The sequence below is a fragment of the Hipposideros armiger genome, unplaced genomic scaffold (genome assembly GCF_001890085.2).
Source record: "Hipposideros armiger isolate ML-2016 unplaced genomic scaffold, ASM189008v1 scaffold_33, whole genome shotgun sequence".
NCBI lineage: Eukaryota > Metazoa > Chordata > Mammalia > Chiroptera > Hipposideridae > Hipposideros > Hipposideros armiger.
Window position 1 is genome coordinate 4095312 of NW_017731383.1, and position 14630 is coordinate 4109941.

At 42.6% G+C, this 14630-nt stretch overlaps 1 protein-coding gene across 6 annotated transcripts in view; it reads left to right on the forward strand.

The window, feature by feature from the left end:
* Positions 1-14630, forward strand: part of RSPH10B (radial spoke head 10 homolog B) — a 30954-nt gene that overhangs the window by 2872 nt on the left and 13452 nt on the right. For 4 of the 6 annotated variants that reach the window (XM_019637437.1, XM_019637435.1, XM_019637436.1 and 1 more), the window contains exons 3-14: positions 686-761; positions 1130-1198; positions 2771-2944; positions 3701-3786; positions 4463-4583; positions 6673-6849; positions 7753-7912; positions 8149-8270; positions 11887-12076; positions 13026-13140; positions 14126-14205; positions 14306-14454. In XM_019637437.1, the coding sequence (XP_019492982.1) occupies positions 686-761; positions 1130-1198; positions 2771-2944; positions 3701-3786; positions 4463-4583; positions 6673-6849; positions 7753-7912; positions 8149-8270; positions 11887-12076; positions 13026-13140; positions 14126-14205; positions 14306-14454 (1519 nt within the window). The remainder of the gene's footprint in view (positions 1-685; positions 762-1129; positions 1199-2770; positions 2945-3700; positions 3787-4462; positions 4584-6672; positions 6850-7752; positions 7913-8148; positions 8271-11886; positions 12077-13025; positions 13141-14125; positions 14206-14305; positions 14455-14630) is intronic. The other 2 variants (XM_019637440.1, XM_019637441.1) reach the window with 2 other exon arrangements.

Consider the following 14630-nt stretch of genomic DNA (forward strand, 5'->3'; position numbering starts at 1 on the left):
ACCGTAACCCCTCATGTCTCTCCCCTTCCCCTGCTAATTCCTGGCAGTTAGCTCTCCACACAGCAGCCTTTGGAGAACTACATCTGACCATCTCATGATTCCTCCTAGAGCTTTGGGTTTTAGTGCCATCTTCATCACAGCCCACCACGCCCAGCCTGCCTCGCCTCTGCCTCCTCCCTCTTCCTCCTGACCCCTCTCCAGCTGTGCAGCTCTCCTCTGTGTTTGCTCAGGCTCTTTCCTGCCTCAGGGCCTTTGCACTTGCTGTTCCCTTTTCCTGAGATCCTCCTCCCAGGGTTCTTCTCATGGATTTTTGTTTCAAGTCCTTCAGGTCTCAGTACAGCTCCCGTGTCCTCAGTGAGGCCTCCCCATGGCCGTCTTATACAGCAGCGTCCTCCCCGATCACTTCTTTCACAAAAACTGGACACCATCTGAAATGAGCTTGTTTGCATCCTGTTTCCCATCTGTCTCTCCTCAGTGAACTGTAAGCTCCTGGGACAGGAACTTTCCAGCCTCGTTCACAGCGCTAGCCCCAGTACTAGAAGGGGGCAGTCAGGGTAGCCCTCGGAGAGCGTTGCGTGAGCGCGTGTGAGAGGAACTTCTTCACTCATGTCAGTTATGTATTTTAACCTGCTGTCCCTTAGGCTCACTCACACCATTCATTACCTTGAACTTTATTTCCCTGCAGCTATGAAGGGGAAAAAGTCCATGGACTGTATGAGGGAGAGGGCTTTGCAGTTTTCCAAGGAGGTTGTACTTACCACGTGAGTTACTCGTTTGGGGAATGGGCGGGGAGGAAGGAGTGGGGTGATAGTTTTAGATTTGCGTCTTCAGACAGGTCCATTGATTCTTCAAAAGAAATTGGAAGTCCTTAATGCTGATTTTGTGTTGACCCCTGATGACATATTTTAAAGTAGAAACATGGCTTGGCTCAACTGAAGTCATCATTTTAGATTTTTTTCTTTTCCCGATTTTTATTCATCGTACAAACAGCACTAAGGTCAGTAGAGTGAATAATGAAGAGTAAAATCCCAGGGAGACTGAGGACTGAGACCGGGGGTGGCATGGAGTTTTACATGCTGTCTTATGAGATCGACCACTGGTCCTAAGGGTTTGTTGTTCTGTTTTGAAGGGTATGTTTTCAGAAGGACTCATGCATGGACAAGGGACTTATATTTGGGCTGATGGATTGAAATATGAGGTAAAGCATATCATATGTTATAGTTATAAGCTGTAATTATGAAACTTAAAGGTCAGGGTCCCATGACTAAACATCCTACTTTATGAAAGTAATTAAGTGCATAGGTTTAAAAACCCCACGGAACCAAAGAATATAGGTGAAAAGTAGCCTGTTACTGCCCAGAACTCTCTGCTGCTGTTCCCAGTGTCATTTGTATGTTCTAGAGGATTCTATGTGTTCTGTGCATGCACAGCACACGTACATGTCCTTGGCCTTTCCTTCATCTTGATGAACAATTTACTATCCGCTCGCTTCTGTATCTTCATTTTGTAGAGATCAAACCCTATCCATGCACCCAGACCTACTTATTTTTACTGGCTGCTTATATTCCATTGTGTGGGTCTCACTTGACCCATGTGGCTGGGTTGAGGGGAATATGTATTTTTAAATTGATTGCTAGGACCAAACTGCCCTCCAAGAGAGAGCACTGTTTTCAACTCCCACCCGCAGTGTGAGGGAGGGCCTGGACTGCTGTTGCAGAAATCACAATTGCAGAGCTGCTGACTGTGATGGTGTCAATGAGTGGTGATGAAGCTACTTAAAACAAATGCCAGGTGAGGGAAACAGAGGCAAGTTCGGACCACGTGGGCAGCTAACTGGAGCCGGACAGGGAAGGCAAGGGAAGGGTCTACCTTCACTGTCACGGAGGGAGAGAGCGTCCAAGGCCCAGGGGACCCTGAGGATTGGGTCCCAGCAGTAGTTTGGGGCCAGACTTTCTAAACTCCCTTCCCCCGCAGCCCTGCCTTCCAGCCTGCGGCCTCTGGGTCATTGTCTCTGGAAGCCCTCAGGCAGGGGTCATTCTTGCACAGACCCCTCACCCGCAGCCCGGTTAGGAGGGTTCATGGGCAGGATTCGGGCTCTCACAGAAGCGTCTTCAGGGAGGTGAGCCGGCCTCCTGCGCTCTGGCTGATGGTCAGGCCTGGCCGCGCTGTCCTCTTTTCTTTGCTGACTGGCTGCCTCCAGTGAGTTCACTGGTAGAAGAGAACCTGATTCTCTGGGTGGCAGTGAGAGGTCTGTGTGCTGCCCGCTCATCCCAGGCTCGGACAGGATTCTCTGGAAGGCGCCCTCCGGGACAGGCGGTTGACGGGACATGTCTGCGGGATATTTTGATGAGCCACAGGCAGAAAGATAGTTTCTCCCAATGATCACTAAACCTGGATAATCATTAGAAACCCCTGGGGGGACCCAGGAACCCGCTGAATCAGCCTCCTTGGAGGTGGGTTCCAAGAATCTTAAGTCCCCAAGGCCAGGAGGGCAAACACTGCTGTCCCGTGTCACCTGCTGGCTGCTTGGAGCTCAGTCTGCTCACAGCCTTCCAGATACTGTTTTCTGCTCAGGGTTCTACCCAAAGGAGGGGTCAGGTGAGAGAGGACAGGACGTGCAGAGAAGGAAGGAGGAGGGTGGACGCTGGGGTGATAGTCAAGTGTTTCCATGGGAGGAGAGACAGGTCGTCAAGGACGCGTCTCCAGCAGCCCACAGGCTGGGGATCTCTTCATGGCCTTCTTTCTGTCCCTTACGGCCATTTTGCCTTAGGGAGACTTTGTGAAGAACGTCCCCATGAACCATGGCACATACACGTGGCCGGATGGCAGCACCTATGAAGGAGAAGTGGTCAACGGCATGAGGACCGGATTTGGCATGTTCAAGTGCAGCACGCAGCCCGTGTCCTACATCGGTCACTGGTGCCATGGCAAGAGACACGGGAAGGTGGGTGTCAGATTTAAAGTGTTCATTGTGTGCTGTTTTTGTTTGTTTGTTTTAGCTCATAGATTGGTTTAGACATATTGGAGGGGTTGGGGATGGTGACTTCTAGATGGAGGCACCTGGATGGCTGCAAGAAGGAACAGTTAGCTTGATAATGAGGAAGAAGATAGAAACAGAGAGAGAGAGAGAGAGAGAGAGAGAGAGAGAGAGAGAGAGAGAGAGAGAAACCAATGAATAAACAAGCAATCTGAGGCCATTCAGTATAGATCCAAATACCTTGCACAGTGGCTAGCCCCTTCGAGGAGTCATCAGAAACGTTCTGCCGTGTTCACTTGTACTTGGACACAGTAAAGAAAGATGTCAAAACAGATAAAAATGATTTTGGTACATAAATGAGAGTGACCTTCAGTTATACGGAAGGTGCCACTATTCACTTCAGGTGACAACAAAACAGGATTGCTTTAGGGATTTATTGAACAGTTACGAATCTAACGAATGTACTGAATGTAATGCATATAGTCATTCCACGCCCTCACATGGTACTTTGTTATTAAGGAGCGATTGATTTATGACATGACCTCATACCCTCTTGGTGGATACTCCACCATGTTCTGACTGAAAACAGAAACATCACACGCATGATGTCTTGCCTAAGTGTGACATTGATCTCTGCATAGTTTAGACTCCTTGAGTTCATATGTATCTTTATCTTTAAAAAAGCATTTGTTTTATTTTTTTAAATGACATGATTTGTTTTAGGGCTCCATTTATTACAATCAGGAAGGTACCTCTTGGTACGAGGGAGACTGGGTCCACAACATCAAAGAGGGCTGGGGGATAAGATGGTAGGTACCACTGCTCCTCGTTAGGGGGGTGGGTGAGAAGTGTGTGTGGGCCTACATGGTGTTCACTTAGGCTACTGAAAGCCATGATGCAGAAATCACAGAGAACACATTTTCTATATAAGCAGGGCGGAAATATTTAAATTTAACCCCAGTATAATCTCTATGGTGATGACAACAGTCTACAGAAAATTTAGAAAAGCACCATATTAAATGATATCCAATCATGCTGTTTTACTTTCTTATACGTAGAAACTGCCTTTCTTTGTTTTCCATATTAGTCATGGCTCTCTGCGATTAGGTTTACACTTTTTGAACAATGTTGACACATTTGCTTGATTTTAGACTGAGCTGATAAGAGTCAGATATTTTAAAGACTAAAATGTTTGGGGGCAAAATGTTGACTAATTATCGTACTACAGGGAATAGTTTTAAAAAGATTTTAAATCCCTGTTCTTATCCACCTTGTCACCTTATTAAATGGTCAGGAAGTTTAATAAAGTGATTTATTCTACCCCCTAAGATGATTATTTTTACCGACCACATGCCCACCCATTGGGCACGAGGTTTGGATTTCTTCCAAGGTGTTTAGGGAGAACATTTAAAAGAAAGTGTGGAAGGCAAATGTTGTGTATGCGATAACTGACTGTTTTTATGCCTTTATTTATTTTTGTCCTAGTTACAAATCTGGAAATATATACGAAGGTCAGTGGGCAAACAACGTGCGCCACGGGGAAGGTAGGATGAGATGGCTGACAACCAATGAGGAGTACACTGGCCAGTGGGGGAAGGGCATCCAGGTACCACGCCAGCTGGTGTTAGCAGCATACACCCAGAGGTGGACACTCGCTGGTCCACAGCCGTATGGTATTAATATTGGTAGGGTATATTGTATGGTAATCTGAAATTCAAGATCTGCTAAATTTGGAAACTCAAACTATGATTTGCTGGTCTAAACTAGCCTTTTTGAGTGCTGTTTTACTATTTAGTTTTCTCTAAAGGCCCTCCCCACAAGCTGGGTTCTGCCATTGGTGAATCCATAATGTGTAGACTGAGACTATTATTTACATGTTGTACTTCCTGCACAGAAAAGAAAAGCTTTATATGGTTAATTTTATGTAGTTTGCATAGCTAGGATTTTTTGATGATGTCTTGTGTATATTAATCTGGTAACCAGGGACACTGCTGAACTCACATAATAGTTCTAGTCACTTTTTTGTAGATTATTTGGGAATTTTTATGTAGACAATCATATTATCTGTAAATAGTCAACCTTATATCCTTCTTTCTAATCTGTGTGCCATTTTTGTTCCTCTTGCCTATTGCACTGGCTAAGACCTCCAGTGTGGTATTGAATAGGAGTGGAGACAGTGGACATCCTTGCATCCTTCTTGATCTTGGTGGGAAAGAATTCAGGTTTTGTTTTTGTTTTTTAATTTTAATTTTTTATTTTTTTAGCTGAGCCATCCTGCCACCTGTTGGCAGCTCAGAGGCAGCTCAGCTTGGGCCGGAAATCGAACCGCTGTTGCTCAGAGCTCAAACTCTTGAGTGAGCTAACTAACTGAGCCACTCGGCCGGCCCCGAGAATTCAGTTTTTTATTAAGTGTGATGTTAGCTATAGGTTTTTCATAGATGCCCTTTATGGGGTTGAAGAGGCTCTCTTTAATTTTTAATTTGCTTACAGTTTTTATCATGAATGAATGTTGAATTCTGTCCAATGCTTTTTCTGCTTCTAGTCAGATAGTCATGTGGTTTTTCTAGTCTGTTAATAAACTGAATTACATTGATTGGAATTTTCAAATGTTGAACCAACCTTGCATTCCTGGGATAAACCCAACTTGGTCATGATATTATCCTTTTTTATATCTTGCTGGGTTCAATTTCCTAATACTTAATTATTGAGGATTTTTGTGTTTATGTTCATGAGGAATATTGATCTATAGTATTCTTTCCTTATAATCTTTGCAGCTTTTAGGGTAATGTTGACCTCATAAAATGAGTTGGGAAGTGCTCTCTTTTATTCAATTTTCTGGAAGAGTTTGTAGAATTGGTATTGTCTCTTCCTCATCAGTTTAGTTGAATATGCCAGTGAAGCCTTCTGGGCCTAGAGTTGTCTTTCTGGGACGATTAACTGTAAATTAACTATAGAATGTATTTCTTTAGTAAATAATGTGCTATTCAGGTTATCTATTTCTTCTTGAGTAAACTTTGGAAGTTGCTGAAGGAATTGTCCATTTCATAGAAATTGTTAAATTTATTAGCATAAGGTTGTTCATAATCACTTATTATTTTGACATATGTAGAATCTATAGGGATGTTCCCCCTTTCTTCTGATATTAGTAATTTGTGTTTTTTCTGTTTTTTTCTTTATTCGTCTTGCCAGAGGTATATCAGTTTCATTAAAATTCTCAAAGAGCCAGTCTTAGTTTTATTTTCTCTGATGTTTTTCAGTTTTCACTTTAATTGAGACCTGCTCTTTATTATGACTTTCCTTCTGGACGCTTTGGGCTTAATTTGCCCTTCTTTCCCGAGTGGGATTGAGATTTCAATCTGTATGTTCAAGATAAAATTTAAAATAATTAAAATAATCAGTCTCAAGCTAGGCATTTTATACACACTGTCTTCAGTCTTTACACCCAACCTGCAAAGTAGGTGTTACCTCCATTTTACAGATGAAATCCAGAGGGCTTAAATCATTTGCCTTAGGTCAGAAGGCTGGTTAGTAAGTAGTTGAGCTGAGGCTGAACCCAGTTTCATGTGACCCCAAAGTTCATGTTCTTTGCCTCTTCAAACGAGTCATTGTATTTAATCTATTCCTAATTGTAAATAGATTCAGGTAAAAAGAGGAAATATTTTGAGCATTTCTCATGAAAATTTTCTTTCTTTAAGAATGGCTTTGGAACACACACATGGTTTCTAAAGAGAATCCCCAACTCCCAGTATCCTTTGAGAAATGAATACATAGGGGACTTTGTAAATGGATATCGTCACGGCAATGGAAAGTTTTACTATGCCAGTGGAGCCATATACGAGGGAGAATGGGTCTCCAATAAAAAACATGGCATGGTGAGTACCGACCTGTGAAGATTACATTTTAAAGGTTATGTCAAGCACAGGAAATACAGTAAAAGGCCTGCCATTCTTTATTTAGTAAAGTGCATTATCCATTTTGCATAGGATAACTTACTATTTTTTTAACATGATTACATGAATTTTAATACAATTACCAAAATTTCCTGTATATTTAGAGGTTATTTAGTTTGTGGTGTGTGTGTGTGTGTGTGTGTGTGTGTGTGTGTGTGTGTGTTGGGGAGGTTTTGGTTGCAAGTAACAGAAAATTAGCTTAATCTTCCATAAAAGATAGAGAATAATGTAGGCTTCAGGGTGGGTTTAATTCAGCAACTCAGAGATGTCAGGGTTTCTCCTCCATCTATCCCTGACGCCTCCTACCACGTCAGCTTCACCCTTACGCTGCCCTTCCCTCATGATTGCAATATGGCTGCTGTGGTTCCAGACTTCACATCCACATACCACACTCAGGAAGAGAGAAGGAACTCTTTTTCGAGAAGCTTTCCACAAATGTCAATCTCTGAATCAGACTGACTGTTGGCCTCAGTTGACAGATATCAAGAGCCCCTATTCTGTGATGGGCAGTCTGCAGGTCACTAAGAGTTTAATAAGACACATCCTGTGACCTAGGGGTGCTTGAAGTTAGGAAGTGGTTGTGTGTGTGTCAGATACAGTGAGAGGAGAGGAGGAACAGTGAAGGCGAATCAGGAGGATGAGGGAGAGAGGATTTGCACAGTGACTTGAGACTCTAGGAACCTGATTATATGGGGACTAAGTGCCTATCTTAAAAACAAGCCAACAAAAAACCCCAAACCCTTGAAAATGTTATTGATGTACATTTACCAATGGTTTCCTATGGAAACTTTTCCTAAACTGCAGCGATTACCTTTCAATCTGCAGGGCCGATTAACTTTCAAGAATGGGCGTGTGTACGATGGCCTGTTCTCCTATGATCACATAGCGGAGTTTCCAGACCTGGAAGGTGCACTGGTAAATTACCCAGGCCTGTCCTCAGAATGCGCTGTCAGGAGCCAGTACCAAGGACCTTCCACCAGTGCTGGTAGGGTGTTCACTTGTCAGGTGAAAGGAGTTAATCTGCATTATTCATGGTATCCACTTACCAAAATATACCTAATACTCAGAAAACTGAAGCTTCCCATGAGCAACTGCTTTCTTAGTAGGTTTTTGGGGAGTGCTCTCGTACCACATTTCTGTGGGAAATGATTTTGGCATGACATTGAAAAATTGTAACATTGCTGTTCACAATTATCTCCTATGTTTGCCTTCATTTGCTAGAAGTTATCAGAAAGCTTGATGGCAGTGAAAGCAAGTCAGTGTTAGGATCGAGCATTGAGTTGAATTTACATTTGCTGCTGAGTATGTACCCTGAGAAAGACCAACCAGAGGAAAAGAAGCAGGTAAAAAAAAACCCCCAAAAATCCACCTGTGTATCATGATAAATTTACATTGTAGGCGTAAATATTCATCCGAGTCTCCACAGTCATGGGAAATAGTTGATTATTGCTGTCATGTACTGAGTGTCTTTTATATGCCTGATGAGTGCTTTGTATGGTTCACCCTGTTTAATGTGCAAGCTCTGTGAGGAGATGGAAGCCCAGTGGAGGGACTCAGTGAATGACCCAGAGCCTCAGAGCCCAAAGGCCGAGTCATCCTTCCACCCAGATTGGTCTGAAAGCCCAGGCTGTGGCCCCCTCTGCTGCAGGGCCTTAGTTCTACTGTGCATTATTATGGGCTGCCAGGACTTAAGGAGCTTCAAACCCTTAGAAATCATTAGACTCTAGAAATCCTCAGAGAGAGAAAAAATGATGTGTGCCTGGACCTCATATTATTAGCGGCTGGCAAGTCGGAGGCATTACATACACCCCCGTATCTCGGCCCTGTTTTGCCTGGGGCTGGTATGGTTCTGCTGTGAAAATGCTGTTGACGATGTTGTGACATTTTCACAACCGTTGGTCCCTCAGCACTGCAAGGCATCTTGGCCCCTTTTCCCTTCCTCAGCCCTGCCTTATCTGGTCCCCAGGTCATGGGGCCTCAGCAGCGAGTCCTCCTTACTCCCGCCCCCTCCCTTCTCTGTCTCTGGGTCAATACTGTCACTCACGGCCTCTGCTGCAAGATTCTGGTTTAAAATAGGAAACTTTATTACTTTCTCTAGTGACAAAAGCTGTACGTGATACTTGTAGAAAATGTAGAAAATACAGATAAGAAAAATTAAAAGAGAACCTTTACTGAGACAAAATCTTGTGATCATTTTTCTAGTTTTTTTTTTTCTGCGCAAACCTGCCTAGAAATGGATCATTTTGTTCTATAATCTATTTTCATGTAGAATTTAATGATAGCTATTCAGTGCCATTAAGTACTCTCCACCAATATAATTTTCAGATGAATATATAAACATATACATTGATTTAACAAAAAAAGGGATCACATTGTTTATATTATTTAGATATATAGGTACAGGTATATATATTTTTGTTTTACATGTATATCATTCATTTTCCACTTTAGGGTTCTGTGTCAAAACATGGGTCTTTTAAAAATTATGTATTATCAAATATATCTTGACTGTTTTATAATTACAAAAGCAGCACATGCTCTTACAAAAATTCAAACATAGAAATATATGACATAGAAAGTGAAAGAATTCTGCAATTCCATACTTCAGGAATTTCTTTGTTTAATGGCCAGATAATATTTCATAATGTGGACATGTTACAATTTAGCAAATCATCTTTTTATTTTTTTACTTATTTGAGATGATTTTAAGACTTAGAGAAGAGTTGCAAAAATAGCACCATTTCCATATTCCTTTTACCCACCTTCTCCTAATGTTAGCATGGTATATCACCATCAAATCTAAGAAATTAACCTCGCTACAGCACGAAAACTATAGCCTTTGTTTGCATTTCACCAGTTTTTTCCTGATGCCCTTTTTCTGTCCCAGAATCCCACTCAGGATTCCTCACTGCACTTGGTCCTCACGTCTCTCTAGTTTGTGACAGCTCCTCCATCTTTTGTTGTCTTTCACAACCTTGAGACTTTTGAAGAGTGTTGGTCAGTTATTCTGAAGAATGTCCCTCAACTTGAGTTTATCTGATGTTTTCTCATGATTATATACTTTTATTATCTTTGATTGGAATCATTTTGTCAAAATGTGGGTGTCTTTTCTTGAGCAAGGTTCTGGATCACTCTCGTTCCAGCCTAAACAAGCTGACACCTTCTAGCTATACCCTTTCTTATCCAAATGGCTGCCTTTGATGTCAGTTCCATTTCCTTAGTCTGCCTAACTAGGGCTCCCTGGGATCTGACATCAATTCCTCTTTCCAACCCGATAATATTACCATGTGATAGTAATGGCTAGATGTGCATGGAAAGCCCTTGGCTCTGGGCACGGTTCCAAATGCCTTTATGTCCCTGACTCCTCCCAGCAGCTTACGGGGCAGGAAATGTGTTTTTTGTTTTTCGATTTTTTTAGCTGAGCCATCCTGCCACCTGTTGGCAGCTCAACAGCAGCTCAGCTTGGGCCGTGAATCGAACCAGCGACCCTGTTGCTCAGAGCTTGCACTCTTGAGCAAGCTCTTAATCAACTGAGCCACTCGGCTGGCCCAAAATACACTTTTTTTTTCTTTTTTAAGTTGAGCCATCCTGCCACCTGTTGGCAGCTCAGTGGCTGCTCAGCTCAGGCCGGGAATCAAACCGCTGATGCTCAGAGCTCAAACTCTTGAGTGAGCTCTTAACCAACTGAACAAACTTGGCCGGTCCTGGGGCAGGAAATGTGGTTGTCCCACTTTGCACGTGAGGGAGCTGGGGCAGAGGGAGGTGACAGCCTTGCTCCAGGTCATGCGGCCCTCCTGGTGTTCTTGGACCCCCACCTTGTCCACTTCCCCACCCCGACCTCCAGTTGGGGGGCCTGCGCCCTGTGAAGTCCTACTCATTTTTCCTTTCTCAGTTCACGGACAGCGTCCTCCGGGAAGCTCTTTGCTTAGATCCATCTCTCCGTCCTTCATGACTTTGCTCTACCATACTGACTTGTGTGTGTATGTCTGGTGTTCTTTGCTAGATTTTAATTTCATGAAGAAAGTTTTGTGTCATTTTCTAGAACAACGCTTCAGACAGGGTAGACCATACATGTTTATCCAATTGACTTTAAAAAACAGAAGTTGCTGCTGAGAGTGACAGATGCCTGATGCAGCTGCCCCGGTGGGACTTTTCTGTTTCCACAGCGACCCCAAATACTGTTCCTCATATTTTCTATTTCATTTGGGAGGGCGAGGTATCGGGTAAGGGTAAGTGGTTTTGGAGAACAGGACACTTACAGGCTGCAGGAATTTGGGGCAGCATCAGGCCACTGAAGGCCTGGGGGCAATAACAGAAGGTGAATGGAGACAGAGGGAGATGAGTAAAGCAATCAAGGTGAATATTGCTGATTTCAGACTTCCAGTATTAAGTGTGATGTGAGTGGTATGTTTTGTATATGCTATTCAGGTTAAGGAGTTTCTTTCTAGTCCTAATTTGCTGAGGGTGTTTATCATGAATGGTGTTCAGTTTTGTCAAATGCATCAATTGCTATGATTATGTGGTCTTTTTTATTAGTTATCAATATGATGAATTCCACTGATTGATTTTCCAAATGTTGAATCAGCCTTGTAATCTCAGGGTAAACCCTGCTTGGTCTTGACATATTTATATGTATATATATTGGTAGATTCAATTTGCTAATGTTTTGTTGAGGATTTTTATATTTGTGTTCATAAGAGATCTTGATCTGTAGACAAGAGAATTTTATTGCTGCCATTCAGATAGCAAAAGTATCACATAGTAAGAAAGTAATTTCATTGTCGAGATAACAGCATGTTTTTTACTATTAACTCAGAAATTGCATTTTATTGACCTGGGGTTGGGTGGGGAGAATAACATTACTTCGCATGTTATCTCATTTAATTTACAGAACAGGTGTTTCTTTTGCTTTCGTTCTAATTGGGTAAGATTAAGATGTGTGTGTTTTTCTCTTTTCAGGCCGAATATGCTGTCTTACGAAATCTTACCGAGCTAAGAAGAATCTACAGCTTTTACAGCAGCCTAGGGTGCGATCAGTCCCTGGATAACACCTTCCTGATGACGAAGCTTCACTTCTGGAGGTTCCTGAAAGACTGCAAATTTCATCACCATAAAATCACCCTTGCTGATATGGACAGAGTATTAAGTGGTGAGTATTCCTGGCCCTCTACACCTTTTGGTTTACAGAGTTGTGTAACATCATGTCACCATGAAACCAGTTAGGAAATGTCGAGGGAGTGAAGAAGGCAGGGGCTGGGAGAGGTGTTCCAGAAGACCACATGTGGGCTTCTTTTCAAGGTGCTTAAACGTCCTCGAAGAGGCCACCTTGTGAAGTACTAGCAGCACTGAAAGACCTTCTGCAGCAGGGGCCAGCAAAGGGCCCCCTGCCTGTGCTCATGGTGAACTCTGATTGGAACATAGCTGTGCCCATTTGCTTACTGTTGTCTGTCGCTGCTACGGCCCTAGAGCTGCGTGGCTGTGACAGACATTTCCTGGCCCTCAAAGCCTGCAGTAGTTCCTACCTGGCCCTTTGCAGAGAAGTTTGCCTGCCCCCGATCTATAGTAAAAACACGTTACATTGTCAGGTCAGAAGTAGAGATGATGGGGTAGGCGGGGCTTGGAATAGACTAGAAAAGGCTTTAGGCAATCTTGGGCTTTGTCTTGATTTCAAATTAGAAAACTTATGCAATAAATTTAATGACTTTGAAGGTTTTACTCCTTTCAGCTGAATTCTGGGCGGCAGGACTGGAAAGCCTCACATTATCTACTTGAGAAATAAAATATTAGAACTAATACCTATTTACTTCAAACCAGTGTTTGAAACAGACTTAGAATCCACTTAGAATCAGCAGCATTAATCAAACTGTGGCTCTGACCACTCTGCAAAACACTGGGACATGGGATCTTGAAAGTGTCTTGTAAAGTGACTTAAAATGGTACTTAATTTTCAGGTGGATACATATGTATTGTTCAAAGTGTTCGCTAGGGGAAAAAAAAGTACTCCATTGTATTCAGTTCTTCGAATTTGTGTACCAGGAGCAAATAAAATAGAAGTTTCTTGAAAACACTAGGCATCCTCTGCAATTTTCTTGTTTTAGCCCATCAGGACATACCAGTGGAAGAAATTCATTCTCCATTTACAACAATACTTCTGAGAACATTTCTAAATTACCTCCTGCAGCTGGCTTACCACATTCATCACAAAGTATACCAGTAAGTACTTCTGGCCCTGTGAGACGGACGAGGGCAGAGCAAGCCATGACTCGAGTTATACGTCGTCCTCTTGGGCATTCATCAGTATTTTTTCATACTCTTGAACTGAAGGCCTAGAAACAAAAGTTTTGAGATACCAGCTTAAAAATTTGCAAACCTTTCAGATCTGAGTCACGTTTCAGTGCTGTCAATAGCTCTCAGGGTTTTATTCAGAAATAGCCACAACCAACTCTTCCTTAGGCCAGAATGTCCTGTGTTTCTCAGAGCAAAACTGATACTGTGTCTTCAAAAACAAAAAAAGTCCACCAAAACGTTATTTTGAAATTATTTTAGATTTACAAAAGTATTGCCAAGTTAGTAGAGAGGGGTTCCCACATATACCCTTCGCCCGGCTCCCCCTCATGATAACATCTTACAGAGCCACGGTAACACTTATCAAAATGGAGGCGCTAACGTGGCTGCCATACCATTAACTAAATTACAGACTTTCCTAAGACTTCCCCAGTTTTCCCACAGACGTCTTTTTTCTAGTCCAGGATCTAATCCACGTGCCCACGTTGCGTGTAGTTGTCTAATCCCCTTACTCCCCTACAACCCGTGACAGTTTCTCAGACTTTGTCTTTTAGGACTTTGACACTTTGGAGGCATATTGGTCAGTCATTCTGTAAAATGTCCCTTGATTTTGGTCTGCTGATGTTTTCTCATCATCACACTGAGGTTATGGGTTTTGGGGAAAATATCCAGGAGATGAGCTGCCCTTCTCGGTCACATCCTATCAGGGTATGTGACATTGACCTGTCTTATTACTGGTGATGTTGACCTTGATCATCTGGTTAAAGTGGTGTCAACCAGGATTCTCTCCTGTAAACTTACGATTTCTCCCTTTCCATACTCTGCTTGTTAGAAGCCCACCCCACACTCTAGGAGGGAAATTACGCCCCACTTCCTGGAGGGAGGAGTAATTATCATATCTTTATAATCACAGAAATACAAGCCCATCGCTCTTTTTGTGTTTTACAAAACTGATGACCGAGAACATTCATCCAAATGCCTGCCGTGTAAAAGGTAAACACAAAACCCATAGGATTATTCCGACCACTGTTTTTTTTCAAAACATGACTCTGTAATCATTTTTTGAATGTTTATTTGTCCATTTTATTTTTAGGCAGTTTATTCAGTGGGCAACAGGAGACACTCTATTCCATGAATTACATCGACAAGAGCTGGGAGATTTATACGGCTCATTGTAGACCGAACGCAGCCCCTCCCCATGAGCTTACAATGAAGATGAGACACTTCCTCTGGATGCTGAAAGTAAGCACTCACGATTTCTTATTGGTTTTATGTTTATAGGCATTTTGATTTTTTTTTTTTTTAAAGATTTTTATTGGGGAATTAGGGGATGGGAACAGCGCTGGGGGATTGGGGGAAGGGGAACAGACAAGTTGTTGTCCTTTTGTTCTTCAGTCTAGTTGTGGAGGACGTTGCTT